This window comes from Leptosomus discolor, chromosome 13, assembly GCF_034619465.1.
Source record: "Leptosomus discolor isolate bLepDis1 chromosome 13, bLepDis1.hap2, whole genome shotgun sequence".
Classification (NCBI taxonomy): domain Eukaryota; kingdom Metazoa; phylum Chordata; class Aves; order Leptosomiformes; family Leptosomidae; genus Leptosomus; species Leptosomus discolor.
This window is the reverse complement of record NC_141403.1, coordinates 7,455,786-7,475,939: the sequence shown is the minus strand read 5'-3', so window position 1 is coordinate 7,475,939 and position 20,154 is coordinate 7,455,786. Positions and strand designations below refer to the sequence as shown.

The window sequence follows — 20,154 nt, the reverse complement described above, 5'->3', positions numbered from 1 at the left end:
GCTTCTATGGAGCTGTACCGGGGCCAGAAGAGTTTGTATACACACGGTGTACAAACCAGCACGCATTCAGCAAGCCAATGTTGTTACTAAACTTCAGAAATTATTAATTACCAAATATAATTGAAGGGCAAAAATGTGATCGCAGACACCAATACATATTTCATAAACCAACTACAGACACATTCTTTTCTCATGTAAAGCTAATTTTTCTCTGAAGGAGATTTTATTCTTGGCTTCCTTTTTGTCCGCCTTCCTTTGAAGCAAACATTTTTATGGGTATCACAAATACTGCTTTTGCTTTGTTCTGAATTACAACTCCTGTTTCCTTCCCCCGCCCCTTTGCAATATCATATCACCTTTGTCTGCTTTAGGAATACTTTTTTTTTTTTTGTCTTTCTGTTCTTTCATTGCAGACGGTTATCAACTCAAACCTAAATGTCCAGGAAATATGCTTTTGGGTTCCAATCCTCTTATCTTCACTCTAAGGTATTTTTCATTTCTTCAGGTTCCTAACGACAATGTTTTTCCCAGTCTTCTGTAGCTATATTGTATAGACTGCCCTATCAAAAGACACTGAAGCTCTTGCTTGCAGTTCTTCCGTTTCGCCTTTAGAACATCATTATACTCTACAGGTCTAATCAGTTTTTGCATGGGTTCATTCCAAACGATTCCCAAACCTATTTTCTTTTGTCTGACAATACTTTTGACAACCGCAATTTGGTGCTTGACGTTTCTGCATTTTCTTCCGTCTCAAAGTGACCGAAGCATTAGAACAAGTTCATTGTACCTGGATTTGACACCCTACGGCCGTATTTGACACAAAAGCTGCCGTTCTCACTGTACTCACTCCTTGGGGGAGCAGTTCTGCGTCGTGAAGGAGCTGTGCAGAACCCCGCTGTCCTGGCAGGGCTGGCACAGGCCGGTCTCTCCTGCCGAGCAGGGCTCCTGAGCAGCCCCCGCTGGAAATAAATGAAGTCCTAAGCCATAAGGAGTTCTCTGGTAACTTCTTCCAGAAGATCTGATGAATCTGCTGGCAAATTTGCTTCCTTTCCTTCTTCCTTCCTTCCCCTTTCTTTTCTACCTACCTTCTGATACACGTTTTATTTCTCTCCCAGAGGCACCCGATGCCTTTTCCTGCCCTGTGCTTCTGTCTGTCCTGACGTGTGATGTAAAGCTGGGGTGACCTGGTGGAGAATCTGATGAACATCTATTTTGTCTTTCACTCCGACACAGTCTCACTGCTATGTCTTCCATACATCTGACTTTAACTTGTTTTCCGTGTTAAAACAGTGCCCTCAGGCACGCATGCACGTACAATCCATTTATTAGAAGCAACAAGTGAGAATTATTCTATAAAACGCTCACAAGTTTTAGATATTTTCAACAGGTTCTTGTTTAAACTATGCACACGGGTGTCAGTGGAAGTTGTAATATAGGCTGTATGTTTAATATTTACACACTAAAGCACACAAGTGCCTTTGTGCTCACATAGCTTCATTCACACCAGGCACATGCCACCCTATGCTCTGATAACTGAGACGCATCATTGCCAAGGGAGAACGCATTTCCTTTCAACGAAGCCAATACTTCAGCAAACTGACGTAAGCACAAATCAGAAATATATAGGTAAGTTGGCACATTGTTTAGAAAATTAATATTAAAATACTATGTATTTTCAAAACCTAGTGAGTATAAACAGCTATTGCTTTCTTGCTTTAGCTTGAGATGATTTTATTTATAGGCCTACATGTAGATTCACATAGAAACGTTTTGAACCATAAACTTGCCTTTAAAATTGAGAAAAGAAGCATGAATCAAGTATCTCCATACGTTGGCCCACTTTTACATTTACAAAGAATCCTCTGGCATGTTCCCTGGTTTCGGCAATTACTGTGCTTTGTAACACCCTGATACTGACAGGTGTGTTCTGTGTGTTCTGTACGCCTCAATCTCTTTTCTGCAGCATGTGAAGGTTCGTGTGACAATGCCACCACGTATGTGCCCACCACACGAGGTCTGGAAAGGAGGAGAGGCAATGTAGCAGGGTTCTGAGGTGCATGCTTAAAGTTAAGTAAACTATAAATCAAACTTAGTGGGACTCTCTACATACTCATGGTTTAGGCATATACTTACATCTTAGGCACATACTTAAATTTCATGGTGAATTTGAGCTGTAGTTTCTTTTCTTATGTTTCCAGAATGTGTAAAAACATTAGAAACATGTAAATACATTCAACTGTACACTCTAAATAAATAAACAAATAAATTCCAGGTGTAAGCAGACAGAATGACTGAGAACTGCCCTGCTTTGATGACAGCCTATGGATTTTTATATCATGTACGAAAGAAGAAATGATTTATTAGAATTTTTGAAAGATTTAACTCAGGATTTCTTAAGTTTACATATATTATTTAGAAATGGATGTCAGTTACCTTTCATGTTGCTTCCTAGTACATATTTAAAAATATAATCAAAGATAGACATAAATATACAACGAATGATAGCAGAAGACACAGGCATATGGGAGGACATCACAGGAAGCGCGCTTGCAACCAGGCTTTGCACAATGCTGACAACCCTTTCACTGCCGCTGTGCGTGCAGAAACCAACCAACGACCAATTACACCACATTTTAAGATAAAAGGGAAAAGCTTTTACAGCATGCCTAAGGGGATATTAACATGCCCTATGCCAGTGAAATTAAGATGTAATTGAGAATTTTCAGAAGTTTGAAGAAGAAAGTGAAAAGTCCAGTTTCCTTTTCCCTTTTTGCTTTACCTGTTTAAAATTAATTCAAGCCAAGCAGAAGAACTGTGAAAGATTCAGCCACAGCACAGAAAGTTGTGACACTGCTTTGCACTGCTGAGTATGGAGGAGTTTATGGACTTTTCCAGACCAGTGCTGGGTTAGAAGGGACCTTCCAACCAAACAGAAGGGTTTGGGTTGGAAGGGACCTTAAAGCTCACCCAGTGCCACCCCCCTGCCATGAGCAGGGACACCTTCCACCAGACCAGGTTGGTCCCAGCCCCATCCAACCTGGCGTTGAGCACTGCCAGGGAGGGGGCAGCCATAGCTTCTCTTCATGGAGAAGAAGTCCAAGAGACCATTTTAAATTGATACGTGAGCAGAAGATGTTTGTATTTGCAAACACGTTTATATATAATAACAACGCACCAGGACTAGACAGTATTCATCCAAGACTTCTAAAGGAACTCAGAGAAGCACTTGGTAGATCCTTATTTCTTACTTTCATCCCATTTGCACAGCTGACAAACTACAGGATGGATAGATGCAATATAGTTGCTCATATGTACTTCTCAGGAGGGAATGCTTTCTTTTGTATGATGAGTTTCAGCAAGGCAGTGCTGGGAGAATATTGACTGGTCCAATGAGCCAGTTAGAACATAGTTGTATTTTCTTCAAATCCTTGTCATCAGTAGCAGAAGAAACTGAGACACTTAGGGGCTGAAATGGGCAGAAATATGTCACTAAGATCAACCTAATAATACATATAAAAGCACACCAGGAGAAGTAGATAAGCAAAAAAGATAAATTAATACTGGCCCCTTAATAGACCCTTTCAGACTGATATGTCTGAGTCCATGTTATGGTCTTCAGGGTCTATATTTTAGTACCCAGCTCCAGGCTTTCTCTGCAGTGCAAAATTAAAATGTTCTTGCTTCATCATCATCAATAATAATAATAATAATAATAATAATAATAATAATAATAATAATAATAATAATAAATCAAAATCCTCTAGCCACTGCCCTCTCACACAGACCTGCAAGGACAGGATGCAGCAGGGAGAGGCAGCAGAAGTCAAACCCTTCTGTCCAGTACAGCCTTGCCTCTTCCAGCTGATTTAGATCACTGCTCCTTCCAAGGCTCCCATGGGTGCCAAATGCCTGGGTTTTTTGTTGACCCAGGCAGTCTCTTTTCTGTGCTACATCTGTCTTCCCCATGGAGGCATCAGTGGCGTCAATATCTGCCCAGGCTCTCCACAGGCAGGGCAGGGTGCTGGGAGTAAAAAAGCAAGGCAGCACCCTTGCTGTGCAGCCACAGCAGTGTGCACACGAGGTGGCACCTCTGTAGTGTCTCTGTCTGTGGCCAGAAATTTGGTCCAAAAATTGTCCCACTTGCAAGGGAGAGAGATTAAGAGACTTCTGTGCCAAACACAGCAGACATCGCTGAATACCATGCGGAAGAGGCAAGGTCGGGGTTTGGCACCAGTCACAAGCTAAACATGGTAACTGGCACGTCTTCCGAGCACGACCTGAGAAGGGGGTTCTTAAAGTATGTCAGGTTTTCGTATCAAAGTGTAATCCCCTGGTAATATGTGCTGTTAGCACCCATGATGTGCTTGAAATGCTGCGGTGGGCCTGGTAGTGAAAGTGTGGAGCTGCTTACATGGCTCTGGACCCAGGGAAGCAAATCCAAAACCTGATTTGCACTGGTGAGGTGGAGAAAATAATTTTCAAATATGGAAGGCAGCTGCTGCAGGAGGGTATTCACTGTTAGTAATGAAAAACAGATTAGGAAGGCATCATTTACACTTGATAAATCAGAAATGGCATCAAAGAGAGCTAGTATTACAAACTATTAATGAAAGACATAATAATGAAACAAATCACATAATAGATCACAATGAAGTGATTCAGTGTAATGAATACTGATACCGAGTGAGTGAACTGTGTGCTCCGAGGATACAATTTCAAACCCACTCCAGTGCGTGTGGTAGCAGTGTGAGCAGAAAGAGCATTTGTAGAAGAAATTCATTCTGTTCCATAGCTGACCCTGCTCACATCCGCACCTCACACTGGCTCTCCCTTTGATGACGTGTAAGGTAGATAAAAATGAAATTACCTGCCAAGACCTATTATGTATGTTTATTTTTGTGAGTGTGTGCCAAAGTAACAATTGAAAACTCACCACTCGTGCAGATGTCAGCCAACATTCCTCATTTCACAGAATAACGTGAGTAAATAAACCTTAAACATATTAAAAAGATGGCCAGACAATGTTTCATCAGCACAGATTACAAGTTCGTTTAATTCTTGTAATTACAGAAATGGCATTGCTGCTAGAGAACATGGTAGTGCCTTGAGGGTTGGCCAGGTCTGAAATTCAGATCTTCATACAGATTTTAAATTTTGGAGGTACTGAAAGTGGAGCCTTTGATTAAACAGAGGGATGCCCTGTGTAGCTGGTATGCAATATCTGTACTCTGATCACACACATGAACCTTCAGGTGGTGTGCCAGTCATGGTTTAATTTCAGACTCATCTGTATCCTAAACCCTTCCTGAGTCAATTCGGGCAATGTCAAAGCCTACCAAAATAAACACGTTAATTTGTGCATTTATAGCTAAATATGTTTCTATTTATTGTGCATTTTCAAAAAGAATTGGGCTTTCTTTTTGGAAGTAAAGGCGTTCACACAAATAGCACTGGAAAGCCAGTTAGATGGCTAAGAATGGGCACTGCAAAAGTCATCGAGCCGAGCAGGGAGCTGCCTAAGCCTGCCAAGAAGCTATTGCAAAGGTGCTGATAACAGCCTCTCTTAAGAGACCCTTTGGATCTAAGGGTTCTCAACTGAGGTTTGGCTTCAAGATTTTGCAATCGAATGTCAGTGGGAGGCTTATGACACAGGGTGAGCTCCTGAATAACAAATTCTTTATTACTCTGTTATGGTCTTACAGAAAAAGGAAGCAATATGTGGTAAGGCTGAAGAATTGTGCAGTTTGTTTGGAAAATGATTTTGAGAAAATCTGAATTTTAATAAATGTTGACATTGAAACAAATTCATCAAATTAATAAATATTGACAGATTTGACAGAAGAGCTAAATTTAACCTTACTTCCACAAATGATTATGGAAACAAAAATGTTTGAGTATGTTACTACATATGTCTGCCGTTACGAATGCTCAGATCAAGTTCACAGAGCCACGTTACAGATTTAAATTTCTGTTTTCCAAATTTCAGTCATGCAAAGTTTTTTAGCATCTCTAACAGAATTGGAATGCAGTGTTCACACTAGACATGTTTAATTTACTGTGATGTTTTTAATGCATTGTTTTGACACTGCTTCACAGTAATTACAATACCTTCAGAATTATAAAATACAAGTAAATCAAATCAGCAGGAATTTGGAGAAGCAACACACTCAGAAAGAATCAGAAATCAAGCAGCTGTGGATAAAGTTGCACTGCGGTGCGGCCATCACTTTCATCCTCAGCAAGCCACCTTGAGGGAAAAACATAAAAACCTGTCGTAGACACAACACATATAAAACTTAACAAACAGACAAATAGTGAGAGCCTGCTTCTGCACCTTTGGATTTCCAGGAGAGTTTTTACATTGGTTTATGCAGAAGCAATAACCAACCTGAGGAAAATAGTAATTCTTTTTATATATATATATATATATGCGTAATTTAAAAGTGTCATTAACTTTATAAAAGTATTTATGAAAAATATATTCATTTTAATTTTTGGTCATATGGGTGACATGTAAAGTGTTCCATTGAGTGGCATAAAATCAGGATAATTTAGAGAAAGGAAACCTGTTCTGTCATAGCAGGTTATTGTCCATTATTCCATTCCAGGGACTGTTTATTGCTCATATCTCCTTGTTGGTTCACAAAAGACTGAGTTGCATGGTGGGCCAAATCCCTGCTCTCTAAGAGTCTATGGATATTTTGCTGTTGACTATATGGGAAATAGGCCTGAGTCCAAAGCTTAGGTAGACTGATGTTAACTGGAACCACAGAGGCAATGATATTAATTTCCAAAGAGAGCTAAAAAGCCCTTTGCAGGGCTTAAGACAGACTGCCTGATGCGATGTCTGTCAAAGAGCTAGTCTGGGAGGGATTCCCAGCCAGTAGGGCATTAGTGTAGCTCACATCTGAAGTTGCACCACTGAGCAGCTGGGAGATATGGCTGAAGCTAAACAGTTCCAGGCTGAAACTCAACTAATCTTGGCAGATAAAATTGTTCATGGAGGTCCCGTAACCAAAGAAAGGTGCGACATGTAAGCTAGACAACGGGCATTTAAATGGGTTAGTAAAGGATGCCCACCTCCTTTCAGGTTTCTCAGCGATGAATTACTTCTAGAGACAGTGTTTGTATCAGAGGAGTCTTGTCTTTGTGAGAGAACAAACCCATTCCCCATTTACGCAGTAGATGGGGATGAGGTGTAATGGGATGAGAAGCTCCATGTCTGAGCTGGAACAGGGACATGCACTTACAGTTTCCTGTGCCCCATGGCCTCTGGGACACTGAGTACTCTGGGGTGGACCTCCTAATCTCTCCTACTGAAATTCTTCCATTTTGAGTAAGTAGGCATACATTAAGGTAAGGACATGACTCTAACCTGCCAAGGGCCCAGTTAATGTCCTAGCCATCAGTCTGTAGAAGCAATCTCTGTCAGTCACTCCCCCACATCAATGATGTGATCCAAGTTCTTGCTCCAAATGGGTTTCTCATATACCTTTGTGTTTTTACCATAAGACTTTAAATAAAATTGAAACAAACAAACAAAAAAACAACCTCTGGAAAAAAATGTTGGTTGCAAGCTATCTTTTTCAAGACTCTTCCTCTGACTGGTGTGGTCTGAGGACTTACAAGCAAAAGAGGTGGAGCAACATCAACTGAAAATCCTGTCATGGGTTGTGTTGCAGACCTGAGTAATATTGTGGTCTAAGGACTTTTGCTCATGCCCACTAACCTAAATTTCGGTATCTAGAAGATTAGATAGTACCTGAGCATGTATTTGGAAGAAGTTTAATGAGGAGAAGTTTAATGTTGTTGGAAGTAGTTTAATGTTGTTGAGGTTGGTAATAGCCTCACATTCTCATGACTTTTAGAGTGTAGAGTCCAACTGACTATCCAAGAACTAAAATAATGTTGGTTTTTTGGATTAAGGATTGGGAATTGGCTTCCATGAATTGTCAGGTTTACAGAAACATTTAGGGGAAGGATAAAATTAAATCTTCCTGGCCTCCGTTTCTGTTTTCAGACCACCACGTAACATCTCTCTTTCTAGATATAGGGAACTTGTGAGTTTTCACACTTGTCTGTTCTCCAGATGCATTAAAAATCTATTTTACACTTAGGAAGACATGAATGTGTTTGCTTCTGTTGTTTATTCTGAAATTCTTTAAGCTGTAAACGGTATACGGTAGTGAACAGTCACTCCAAATATACCTTTCAATTTAATTGCCAACTTCTGAAAGTGTATTGTTTCAGTTTGACGCAGACTGAAGTGGATCTCCTTTTTGCATACTACAAGCCCTTTACCCTAGCACTGCTTTATCCAAATAAATGTCTAAATTCAGATCATTATCCTCTTACATTACATTATAAAAAGGTTTCTTTTATCTTTACCCTTTTTACTGAATATATCTTAGACCCAGACTAAGCAGACACTGGAACAGAAGGATTTTAATGTTGCTTTTGCTCAATAAAATAAATACACTACTTTTTCTCCAGTTTTGTATCTGTACTATCATATCCTACTATCCTCCCACCATCCCATTTTCTGATACCCTCCTGTTCCTGTTTGCATACCCATGATATGCTTGTCAGAGCTACATATGCACTAACACTTGTGTAATCGTTCACCAGACAGCTTCCACCTCTTGAAAATGGCACACTAATATCCCCTCTTGGCAAAGGCACAAAATTGTGTCTTTGCCTCCTACAGCCAACCAGTTTTAATAACTTGGAAAAACATAGTGGCTTCTTTTAAATGTTCTTCTGACAAGTTTGTTTGAAATTGGCCAAAGGGTTCCAAGGTTACTGGGGATGGACTGATAGGAACAGAGCACGGTTAAAAAATTCTTGTAGTTTTAGGAAACCAGAAGAGAAACAATCGAGAGACTAAAAAGACTACTACTAATTCTTGTTGAAAATAAAACAGCACCTACAGAGTGATGATGAAGGGATCTACTGACCTGTTACAGTCGAAGTGATACACTGAATTCCTAGATGCATCTGTGATTTCCACTTTTTCCAGAAACCAGCCACTTGCTGTAGAAGGAGAAAAAGAGCCAATTTAACATAACCAAAACACAAATAAAGCACAAGAAACGTTTCTGATTTAATTTCCAAACCCTGTGTGGTTCAGTACTTCAAATTACATTCAATATCAATAATAAAACTGAAATGTAGATAATTCAAATTACTACCAACTTCTCTCAGTTTTACAGAGAAGGTCTTTGATGTTTTTGACAGAAAATATAAAAGAAGGTTTTTATTACAGCTTAACTTCTTTTTCAATATTGAACAGGACAGGCAGTAAGACAAATGAAACAGAGTGAGTGATAATATTGAATACGTTCTTGAAATCCCATTTTGCCCTTTTCGGTACTCTGAAATGCACTCAAAGTACGCCCCTGGTGGGCTTTGATCTTCAGCACCCACCAAAATAATAAAAACAGTTAGACTTTATCGGTAGATGTAACTTCTTTAATGAAAACCCAAGCCCTTAAACAATGCTACTTCTTTCTAATTAACGTATTTATAGTCATATAAAGCAAGTGGTCAATCTGAATGCTTCCCATATCCGTGTTTCCCCAGCAGTCGTGATTCAGAATAGCATCTCCATTTACGCCAACACTCCTATCTGGTTTAGCTTTAAGAATTTATTTAATATTCTGCTATTATCTCCTGTTTTGCTATGTGAAAAATACCTTCATTCTTGTGCTATAGAATTTTTTTTCATAGAATATTAAAATAAGAAGACTTTAAAAATAAAACTTTATTATAGATGTACAATGTTTGTGCTGACATCTTTAATCGTATTTGCCTATGCAAATACTTAATGACAACATTTAAAAACTAATTAGGATCAAACTGCTAGTAGCTGAAAACCTTTTGGTATTCTTTGCATGTCCTAGAGATAAAATACTATATTCTAACAAATTATTTTGGTTTTTAAATATTTGGACAAAGTACTAAAATTATTTTTAGTTGTATAGGCTAAAAATGTAATATAAAAATATTTGCAAATTGTACCAATGTAGATAAAACGTACAGGCATAGCAATGTTTCTCACTTTTCATGGACATTTTCAAACAATTAGCTAGTATTGCTAGGCAGTAAAGGTGTCTACATTTTTCATCTTCAATTCACAGGAGTCATTTATTGATATTGTGAAGTACTTTTGGAACTTCTTTAATGAAATCTTGTGAATGGTTTAATATATCATAGGCTCTACTTGGAATATATGACCTTTCATGAAATCTCTGTAATTCAAAGTCAAGATTATCAGCAATAAAAATGTGCAGTCTCTCAAATTTACACGGCACTCTTACAAATTCATATAAAGGCATGTTTGCTCTCTTGAAAAGTTTCAAATCTAACGCTTTATCCTTTATCGACAAAACTCCAACAGACCTTACCGAAATCTCCAGGTATGGAGAAATCTAGAGGCAGCTAGGAAAGATTAGCAAAGAGATGAAACATTTCCAAGAGGTGTTACATTCGAGAGAAGAACAGCTGATGTGACAAAAGACACCTGGAGATAATTTCAGAGAAAAATTTAGAGGAAGGTAGTCACGGGTGTAAGATGAACCGACACACACCAGCTGTGCTAGGGAGACAGGATTAGCAGCTCTGTGATTTGATCAGGACACAGAGAGGAAAGATAATCATGTTGTTGATAGTTTGGGACCCAGGAAATAAAAGTTCAACCTGTATTTCCCCTGCAGACTTCTGTGCAACTTTTGGAGTGCTAAAAGCCTGCTGGGGTGGAGTTCCCTTCTCAGATTGGTTCTACGTTGAATTGTGTGCGTGTACAACAGCTAACATGGATAAGATGGAAGTCAGCAGGAGGATTTTATTTGTTATTGGTATTTCAACAGGTTTGATGTTTTTGCTTTTTGAGTTTTCAATACCACGTACAACATGACTGGGTAGTCAGAAAAAAAAAAAAGTTCAAATTTTGCCTGAATAGGAGCTGCTATTTGTAGGATTTTGCTTGATTCATCCTAGGTATGATCAACTCTTGCCACCTTCTAGTGGCTCACGCACTTAGATAAATCAGTTTTTATTATACCTAAACCTATTTCTTTCAGATGGGTCAAGCAAAATTCACCTGACTAGAATATCTCAATACAATCAGACCTTTTTGCCTCAAGCTGTACATTACTCGCAAATTCCGTTTATATGTTTGTCTGTCTCTAGGGTTTTCTAGCACCACTGAATGTAAGCTCAAAATATTATCTGCCTTCATCTCCCAACTTACTTTTTTGTAAAATCCAGGTTTTAGAGGTTACGTGTAACGCACTGCACGCAGGAGCAGTTTCCATCAGCACGTGTGTGGGTACGTACTGTAGCTGCATCCTAACTTAACATCAGGGCAAGAGCTGGTGCACGCTCGTGTTCTCCTCCCAGTGTAGCTTTCACAAGAAGAAAAGCCCTATGTGTGTCAGAGGGAGCTACAGCGTGCTTTGGCCACAGTCCCAAACTCGCCCAAACATTTCTTAGATTTCTTTGAACATTCTTGTTCAAAGCTTGGAAGGTTCAGCCCACAGTTTGAAAACGGAGTCCTCTGCTATTTAAAACATCTAATATAGGAGTTTTGGCTGAGCAATGTTTGAAGGAGAAAACCTTCTGAGGTTTATGCTAACTAGATCTCTGTTAGAAAACAAAATCAAGTTAAAGCCAAGGGAAATGTGATAGAGACAGAGGGTGTGTAAGCAAGAGCAGTCAAACCGACCTCATTTGTGTACTGGTTTGTATTAGCTGTAGCGGTAGCATGGCTTCAAAAATCTTTCCAAATGTCAGGCAGATCTTTAAGCAGAAGATTTTTACAAGGCTATTGAAAGCATGCAATATACTCACCAAATCCTTTCCCATCGTGACCGATTTCAATTGAATGTAGGCTGCCTAATTTTTCTGTCTTAATCTTGAATGTGTCAACCTTTAATGTTAAAATACGTTTATTAAAAATAATATACCAATGTCTGGAAATGTATACATTTGTTTAGGTCAGTTCTGAGACTAATTCAAATGGAGTAATACCAATTCAAAATAGGTGACTGACACCTGATATGGTTTATTTTCCTTACTGTGGTGTAGATCCTCTCCTACTAGGTCCCAGTTTAAACATGAAAGATTCACTTTTGAACTTAGAGTAGGACAGTCCCTACCTCTTTCCTGACTTTCATCTCCTAGAGAAATATTTTTGCTCTCTTACGAATTCTCAACTGATAGAAACTTCTAAAATGCTTTCAGTATATGATGCATAAATGTACATTCAAGAGCATAAAAGAGAAAGGCTTTTACTACATGTACCATTGTCTCTCTCAAATATATTTTAATTTAAAATATTACCTTGTTTCATATTACAGATTTTTTAAAGATGAGATCCTTTTTTCAAAAGACATTTGACATCACTGGCTACCCATTGACTTAGCTGGATCACTAACAGGATTTCTACGTATCTACTCTTCTTTTTCAAAGAGTGATGACACCGCCTGTGTAGTACTAGGCAAAAGGAAGTACCACTCAAGCCACTTTCTGACTTGCTTCTTGTCCCTATAGGTAACTAGATTTATTAACCTCCTCAGTATGGATGACAATACATAGGTAAAGATATATTCTCCAGACATCCTGGCTGGAGAAACTCAGACCAACTGCAAGTAAAAAGATGCTTAGTACTGCTGGAGATAATGAGGTAGATCTCATAAGGAAGATATTTTAACTGGAGTTTTAATTATTCAGTCATTAGCTTTCAAGAAATCCACAGGAGAAAGATATGGAAAATATATTTATTTGTTGCTGCATAAGGGTAACCATCATTATACTCCATTGCACAGGTGGTGAGCAAATGGAGCAATTCCTTTGTCAGAGTAATATGTTTATTAAAACAGGAGAACAGTCTGCTAAGGCACTAGGACATCACACAGAGAATCAGCATTCTTATGCCAATACCTGTGACTAAACTAGGGGTCTCCGAATAGCCTAAAGCATGATGGATATCAGAATCGGGTTGATGCGCGTGGATCCATTCTATCTGGTTACGGGCTTATACATTCCACGAGGCTCGCTGTTTCCATGATGAAGTAAAATGATGGGATGTAATAGACTGATGTATTCTCAAGCACAATATTCAACAGTTTGTGCAACAGCGAGGGGTATGGCACGTGTAGGCACATGCACAGACAATGCGTGTTGTGCCTTTCAGATCCAGAAATGCCTAACTGGGCAGATGAGTGGGTGCGATATGGAGATGTGTTTGGGACTGAGAGACAGAAGAGCAACAGAGTCAGCTAGATACGATAGCAGTAAAATGTCTCTTGGTTACTCTGGTAAAAAGGTGAAACACAGAGACAGCTGGGACCGTACCTTATCTAGTGATGCGGAAAACAGGATAAATGCCCAAAGTTCCATAAAGATCTTCCATAGACTTAACGTTTGCTTTCCCAGTCCAGAAATGGACTCACCCTATAAAATCCATGTACTCACCTTTCCTCTTTCAAAGGGGTCTTGATGCTCCAGTGGCTGTGAGAGTTGAAATACCTCAGATTTGTCCTCGTTCCCAAATAAAATGATATGCACATTGGCATCAGTCCCTGCTCCCCTTTTGTCACCTGTGTATACTTTAATAGTATACTCTGTCAGATTTCTTGCTTGACTTCCTTCTTTATGTAAATTGCTATCTAAGTCATTCCTTTGTTTGTCTCCTCTAATAACAAAGGATACCGGGATTTCTCTCTGTATTTCTGGCTTATTTGCATCCATGGAAAATGCTCTGAAAAACAAAACCGCATATGTTTTTGTGTTAAGCAAATAATATATTAAATCAAAAAAAATCCTATGAATTTAATAATATAATAATAATATAAGTTAAAGACGGACTTATTTTTAAAATACCAATTGACTGAATCACTCTGTGACAGTCATTTTAATTCAATGCCTGCTCAGTGTTTTCAGCTATTATACTATAAAATGACTAAAAAATTACTAGCTTTACATAATATACTTACTCATTCACTTCAAATACATAGATAGGATGGCCCTTTACAGCTTCTTTCAAATGCAATTTTTTAATGTCCAGTTTGCAGTCTGCAAAGAAGGAAATAAAATATAAGGAAAATGTTGTACTGCATGTCAAGGAATTAGGTGGAGTCTGTTGTTGCTATAGTGGTGTCCTTCCAGCTGTGTTAAAATATCACTTATTAATTCATTTATGAATACCAACAATTGACTTAAAAATCCTGGAATCATCATAACATTCCTTATTTTGTTCCTATTTGAGACCTCAACTTGGAAATTTAGGAGTAAGCATTTCCTTTGTCTTAGTGAAGCAAAGGAGCGTGGTCCTCACCGTCCTTGTGCGGGCGTGCAGAAAAGATTCAGCATGACCCCGGCAGGCACATTTGAGGAGGAAGAGCAGAAATATGTATCTGGTGCTTCCTCCTCAGTGACTGACTGATTGACAAGAGGGTTGGAGCTCCATTCCACGTGCAGCACAAAGAGGATCTCGTTAGATGGCAGGTATGAGCGAAGTTCAGCTACTTACTGTACACCTCTGCTGCTTGAGAAAGATTGCTCTCTGACTTACACTTCCTTTTGAATTTTCTGCTGGAGACTTCAGCTATGTGCTCTCTATAACACTAGCCTGAATCTCTCACCACTAGTTAGTCATGAAGACTATTAATTTTCAGTTCTCTTCTGTTATTTGTCCCTTCAGCTCTGTTCAACCAACTGCATCCCAATGTCTTCTACTGCTGTTCAAGTCCCTTGAGTTAGATCAATAGGAGCCTAAGTTAATAGGCTCAGGCTTCTGGGGAGGAATCCAGGACATCATGTTGCACTCCTGACCTGCCCGGACAGCGCATGGAGAGAGTCAGAAGCTTCAGGAAGGGATCTCAGTCCACAGATCTTAAAAAACTTGCTCAGACAGTGGAAGAAGCAGAAGTGCATTAGAGCAACACTAGCCTGGGCTAAGCAGTCTGCAGGGTACATCTGACTTTATACGCTAAAGAGCATTTGTGTTCTGGGATTTTTGGTTCAAAGTCTTGGTCCAAACTAGTCTCAGTCCAAACAAGTCTAGATACAATATGGACACCCTTGCTCACCTAAAGTGCTTTATCATCCAAGTAACTCCTTTGGAAGAGAGGTGTTATACATCTGCCCAGTCCTCTCTTCATAACACACACACAGAGCCAATGAGCCCCAAAGCCCCTCCTTTGTGAATCGTGTTTTCGAACCTGACCCGAAAACTCTTGCCCATCATGCTCTCTGTGGTGCCCGTTGGCAACATGCAATTGCCGTATTCAATGACTGTCGGCCAGAGAGATAGCCGCAGTTAACTGTCACAACTGATGCTGTGGGAGACAAAAGTAGTGAGGAACACGCCTTGCTCCCCAACAGCGGCATGGCAGCGCTGTCCTTCTTCCCCTCCTCCCTTGTTTTCCTAGAAAACCGTCTGAAAATTGTAAACTGTAACACATAGCACGTAACTATTGCAATTATATAGCAAATTTCATCAAAGGACTTCAAAAAACCTTACAATTAATTATTTGAATATTCCTTAGTAGCATGATAGCCGTCCTACGGATGAGGCAGAGAGATGTTAAAGTTATCATGACTTTAACGAAATTCAGTGACAAAACTGCCGATTGCCTAATAGGAGTAAAATCCCCCTCCCACAGGAAGAAAACAGAACAGGTGGGGAAAACAGCAAAAATAACTGAATCAAAGAAGGAAAATTAAACAATACCAGTTTCTTAGGTGATTTGTAATTATTCTCCTAGATCACTTACTCATAGATCATGTATTAATCGTGGAATATAATTATTCATCTTAATTTTCTGTTTTTCTTTCTTGTATTGAAAGGAATAGTTTACTTTCTTGACACGATAATTATATAGCCTTTAGATGCCAGGATTTTAACGTGTCAAAATGTAGGATTTTGCTTTATAAAACATTACCTTTTACCAATAAAAGGTAATAGCCAAAGGAAATTAATTGGGATTTAACCCTGGCGGTGATTTCACTGCCTTTAACAGGGGGCTAGTTGTGTGATTCGCACGACCAGCTTTAGAGAGCAGCAGAAGTACTTTACCTGTTTTACTGCTGATCAAAAGAACGACTTTGTCTGGTTCTCCCAATTCAACAGCATCCACGATAACTAGAAATGACTAAAATAAAATTATTCAGTATTATAATCTTAAACTGTATTACTAAAGTGTATAGGGAGATTTGAAAATAATGTACAGGAAGTACAAGAATGGATTAAAGGATAAATTTTAAAGTACTTTAAGACAGAGTACCTCATTGTCCTCTCCCTGCTGGACGTTCTGCAATGAGCAGAGAAGGGATCTGTCCCCTGTGTCACCATGAGTACCATGTATACACGCGGTCATATGCACCAAATTTCTCTCACTCAAAATATTTCTAGAAAATACTGTTAGATGATATGTAACCACTGCAATACAAAGCAGAACGAGATCTTGTTAAGACTGTGCCACAACCTTGCACAGATACTTGACAACGTAACAACGTGTGGTCAGAAGTAATTAAAAATTCAAACACTTGAAAATGATAGTAAAATTCTTTTTTTTTTTTCAATCGTTTCATTAGTTTTGTCCTGTAACTATGACCACTGGGTGATGCTGACAACTTTATATTGAACTGGAGAAAAGCATGACTATGCTTTATGCTGTCTGTAAGAGTAGCGCATTATGGAAAAACTACCGCAGTCATTTGCCTTTTTCTTTTTAATGGTGAACGCCTAGTAGATAAAATGCTAATAAATCTCAGACTCATCAGTCACTTTTGGGACAAAGATTGACTTTAGCTGGGGAGATGAGTCCTTCAGACTTCATCATCTAAGAGACAGAGAGAGAAGCTCCTCGCGTGTGATTCAGAGCCTCTAAATTGCTGCTTTGAACTTCACTATGGTGGAGCACATCCACTGACTATAGAGGCAGCTCAGGAAGACAGGTCTGTCTCAGCTGAAGTTGTCACCCATGAACTTAGGCTGTTTGTGATTTATGCGATGGTTATAGTTATTTAATTGAAGACAAGATGACAACATCTGAAAGCCTTTAAAAGTAAACGCATACACAGAGCATCTGCTTATATTCATTTACATTTTACTCAAAGAACCAAATGATGTGACAGTCCTGAATATTTGCCTCTTTTAATCATCTACCTATCATCTCCTCTTTATTCCTGCAGACGCTGTGGTAGAAGGGGATGAATCCTGACCTTGCGGAAGGTAGAACGTGGCTCAGCACTCAGATCAGTGAGACACTTATCCCATGCAGGACTGTGTGTGTAAACAGATTACCTGCATCCTTTGGAAGTCAAGAAGACAAAGTCCAGGTAAAGCAGATACCAAGCTGTTATTACCACCTTTCAGATCTAATCACCATCTAAAATACTGAGTTCAGTGCAAGAGCCAGTTCTGTGGGCCTTGCCTGTTTCCCCAGCATCAGCAACAGCAAAGAGAGGACAAACCCCCGTTGCATGCCTACTGCAGTTGAGCAGGTACATGGAAAGAAATCCATAGCGCCAAAAAGGTATTTAGTTTTACCTACAAAGGTAAATCTTAGTAAAAGCCTAAGTGGTAGAGGATACAGCTGAGTTTAAAATGGAAATCAAAAATTGATGCTGCCTAAGGAACGACAAATCATGGCATGGTAAAATGTGAGAGAAAAGATTAAACACAAGGACTGTATGAAACGTGGTGGGTTGGCCTAAAACCAAGATGAAGACTCAGGAGAGGAAACAATACATTTGGTCAGGGATGAAATGCAGTGAGTGGCTTGTTACACAGAGCAAAGAAACCTGAGCAGTGCTCTTTTTGGCTATAATTCTGATTTTCTACATGTTCTCTTTTTATTTTAATTGACCTCTGGTTTGCCACAGTCTCCCAGATCTGAAATTTGAGAAGTGAGGCTGGACCAGCCCAAAACAAGAGTGAAAGGATGGCATTTGGAAGGCTTGTTTCTTGGATTGCTGGGGTAGACAGGACAGGAGCTGAGCACAACCCCAGGGCAGGCAGGGCCCTCACTGAGCAGGTACCAGTCCTGCAGCATCTGCACATGGCAAGCAGAGCTGTCAACACGCCCAGATGCAGCAAACAATGAAAAAGGTCTGGGACCCATCGGGATGGTTGAGATGGGAGCAGCAGGAGAAAGGGCCAGAGACAGGACTGCAAATAAGGCTACAACATCGGACCAAGGTCTATCCAGAAGACAGGGTCAGAGAGAGGACTAGAGACAGACGCACATCTTGCATAGCTCAGGCAGGATCATAAATGGACATCCTATGCCCATCGTGGCTGGAGGTTCCAGAAGGATTTGGACAAGACGAGTAAGATCTATTGTCTTATCACAGCCCTGACACACTGTGGTCAACCAGAGATTGTGTTGAACGAGCCTTGGATCAGATTATACAGTGCAGGGAACTGGTGGAGTACGTGGTACAAAGAAGGGCAATTGAAGGAGACTCATGGAGGCAAGGGGAGAGGGCTAGAATGATTAAATGGTGGTCTTTGTTCAGGTAGTGGGATCAGACCATCACAGGGCAAATGTAGGCGAGCAAGCTTTTATCTCTATAGCTTACTGAATAGATTGGAGAGGGGATAGAGGAAAGAAATCTCTGAAAAGAAGTTACATACAATAAAGATAACATATATGAAAGTTACAACTCCGTTAATTTTATAAAATTCTGATGATTTCATCATCTCAGTGTGAATTACGGCTCTGTGTTAACTTTGTGGAAATAATCAGCCATTTGAAAGTAGCATAATACATTATTTCACCTTTTCACTATTGAGTTGTTTTGCCTTAAAAGCTACAGCAGTGCAAAATTCACTTCTGTATGTGTGAGAGAGAGAGCACCGCTTCACCCCTGGGGATTCCTGAGGTGCAAGCATCTCAAAGGAAGGTACGGTGAAGAGAAACTATTTATGTATATACTCAGCTGGTGGCCTCTCCCCATTAATACACCCAAAGGCACATGTGTGCACAGGCAGGTCTCGAGGGTCTGCACTGTGTTTTATCGACTGTGTTTTGATGGTTTCAATTAGCCATTAGAATACGCTTCACCACAATCCCAAGTACAAAATAAAAAAAAGGAAAAGATAACTAAGAGGTGAAATACTAAGGCACTCTATGAACGACAGAGCTGTATCTGAAATCCAACAGCACACAACTTCTGGTTAAGGTGATTATGATCAGCTGCTTTCCATTCCAATTAACACAATACTGGTTTTGCTTTTAGCTGAGAAAACGAAAACCAAGGAGAAAATAAATTAGATTGAGAAAGCTGACAGAAAAGCAGATCTGTTTTGCACGATAAATTGCAAGTAAGTTTGTGTGTAAAGGATCACTTTGAACCCCACATGTGCCACCTGCTGTGGGGCTGCTTAAGCTCTCTTGGACATAAAATGGCAAAGATTTGGGGGAATATGTTTTTTTGCTGTCCTAGTTCTTTTCTTCACTGTGGTTACAAATCCCTCCTTGAAGACTTCTAAAGCATGTGTGGAAAGAAGTAAATGCACAGAGATGAGCTATTGTGTTCTTCTACCCAAACACACGGGTGATGTAATACCTATTCCTTTTCTGTGATTTTTTAACTCTCGATCTCAAAGCATTTTACAAAGAAGGAAAATATTACCAAAAAAGAAAAAAAAAAGGCAAAGAATGGGGAAATGATTTTTTTCAACCAAGAGGTCAGTGACAGAGCCAGACCCAGCACCAAGGTCACAAGGGTTCCAGTCTCACTGTCTGTTTCTCAGCCATACTGCATCTTTCTCTCACTATTTCTGTGTGCTTGTGCATGTATCCTAAATACTTCTGCATGTGACAGCAATCAGTCTTTTGCAAGGGGCAGACTCATGTGCTTTGTCAATCTGAAGGTCCTCTTTGTTTCAATCTTGTGTCTAGGAGACGAAAGCCATTAAGCCCCGTTCTGTACCCATACTGTGCAAGTCTCCGAGTGAAAATAACAGCTCTAAGCAACACAAAATCTAAAGCCTAAATACAAAATTTAACTTATCAGTTGCAGCCAGAATAAAAACCCCCTCAGCCCCTGTTAATTCTACTGAGATGACTTGCATCCTTGCATTTAGATGCGTGCAATCACCTCGCTGAAACTGGGGCAAAAATTCCAATACAAAGCATA

General features: G+C 39.6%; 1 protein-coding gene across 1 annotated transcript in view; it reads right to left on the bottom strand.

The window, feature by feature from the left end:
* Nucleotides 1-6,177: 6,177 nt before the first annotated feature.
* The window catches only part of RP1 (RP1 axonemal microtubule associated), a 165,028-nt gene continuing 151,051 nt past the window's right edge, over nt 6,178-20,154 (bottom strand). Inside the window, exons 52-58 of the mRNA XM_086472701.1 lie at nt 16,290-16,444; nt 16,082-16,157; nt 13,998-14,076; nt 13,477-13,762; nt 11,851-11,929; nt 8,958-9,033; nt 6,178-6,247 (exon numbers count right to left, since the gene is read on the bottom strand). Of these exons, the coding sequence (XP_086328827.1) occupies nt 6,178-6,247; nt 8,958-9,033; nt 11,851-11,929; nt 13,477-13,762; nt 13,998-14,076; nt 16,082-16,157; nt 16,290-16,444 (821 nt within the window). The remainder of the gene's footprint in view (nt 6,248-8,957; nt 9,034-11,850; nt 11,930-13,476; nt 13,763-13,997; nt 14,077-16,081; nt 16,158-16,289; nt 16,445-20,154) is intronic.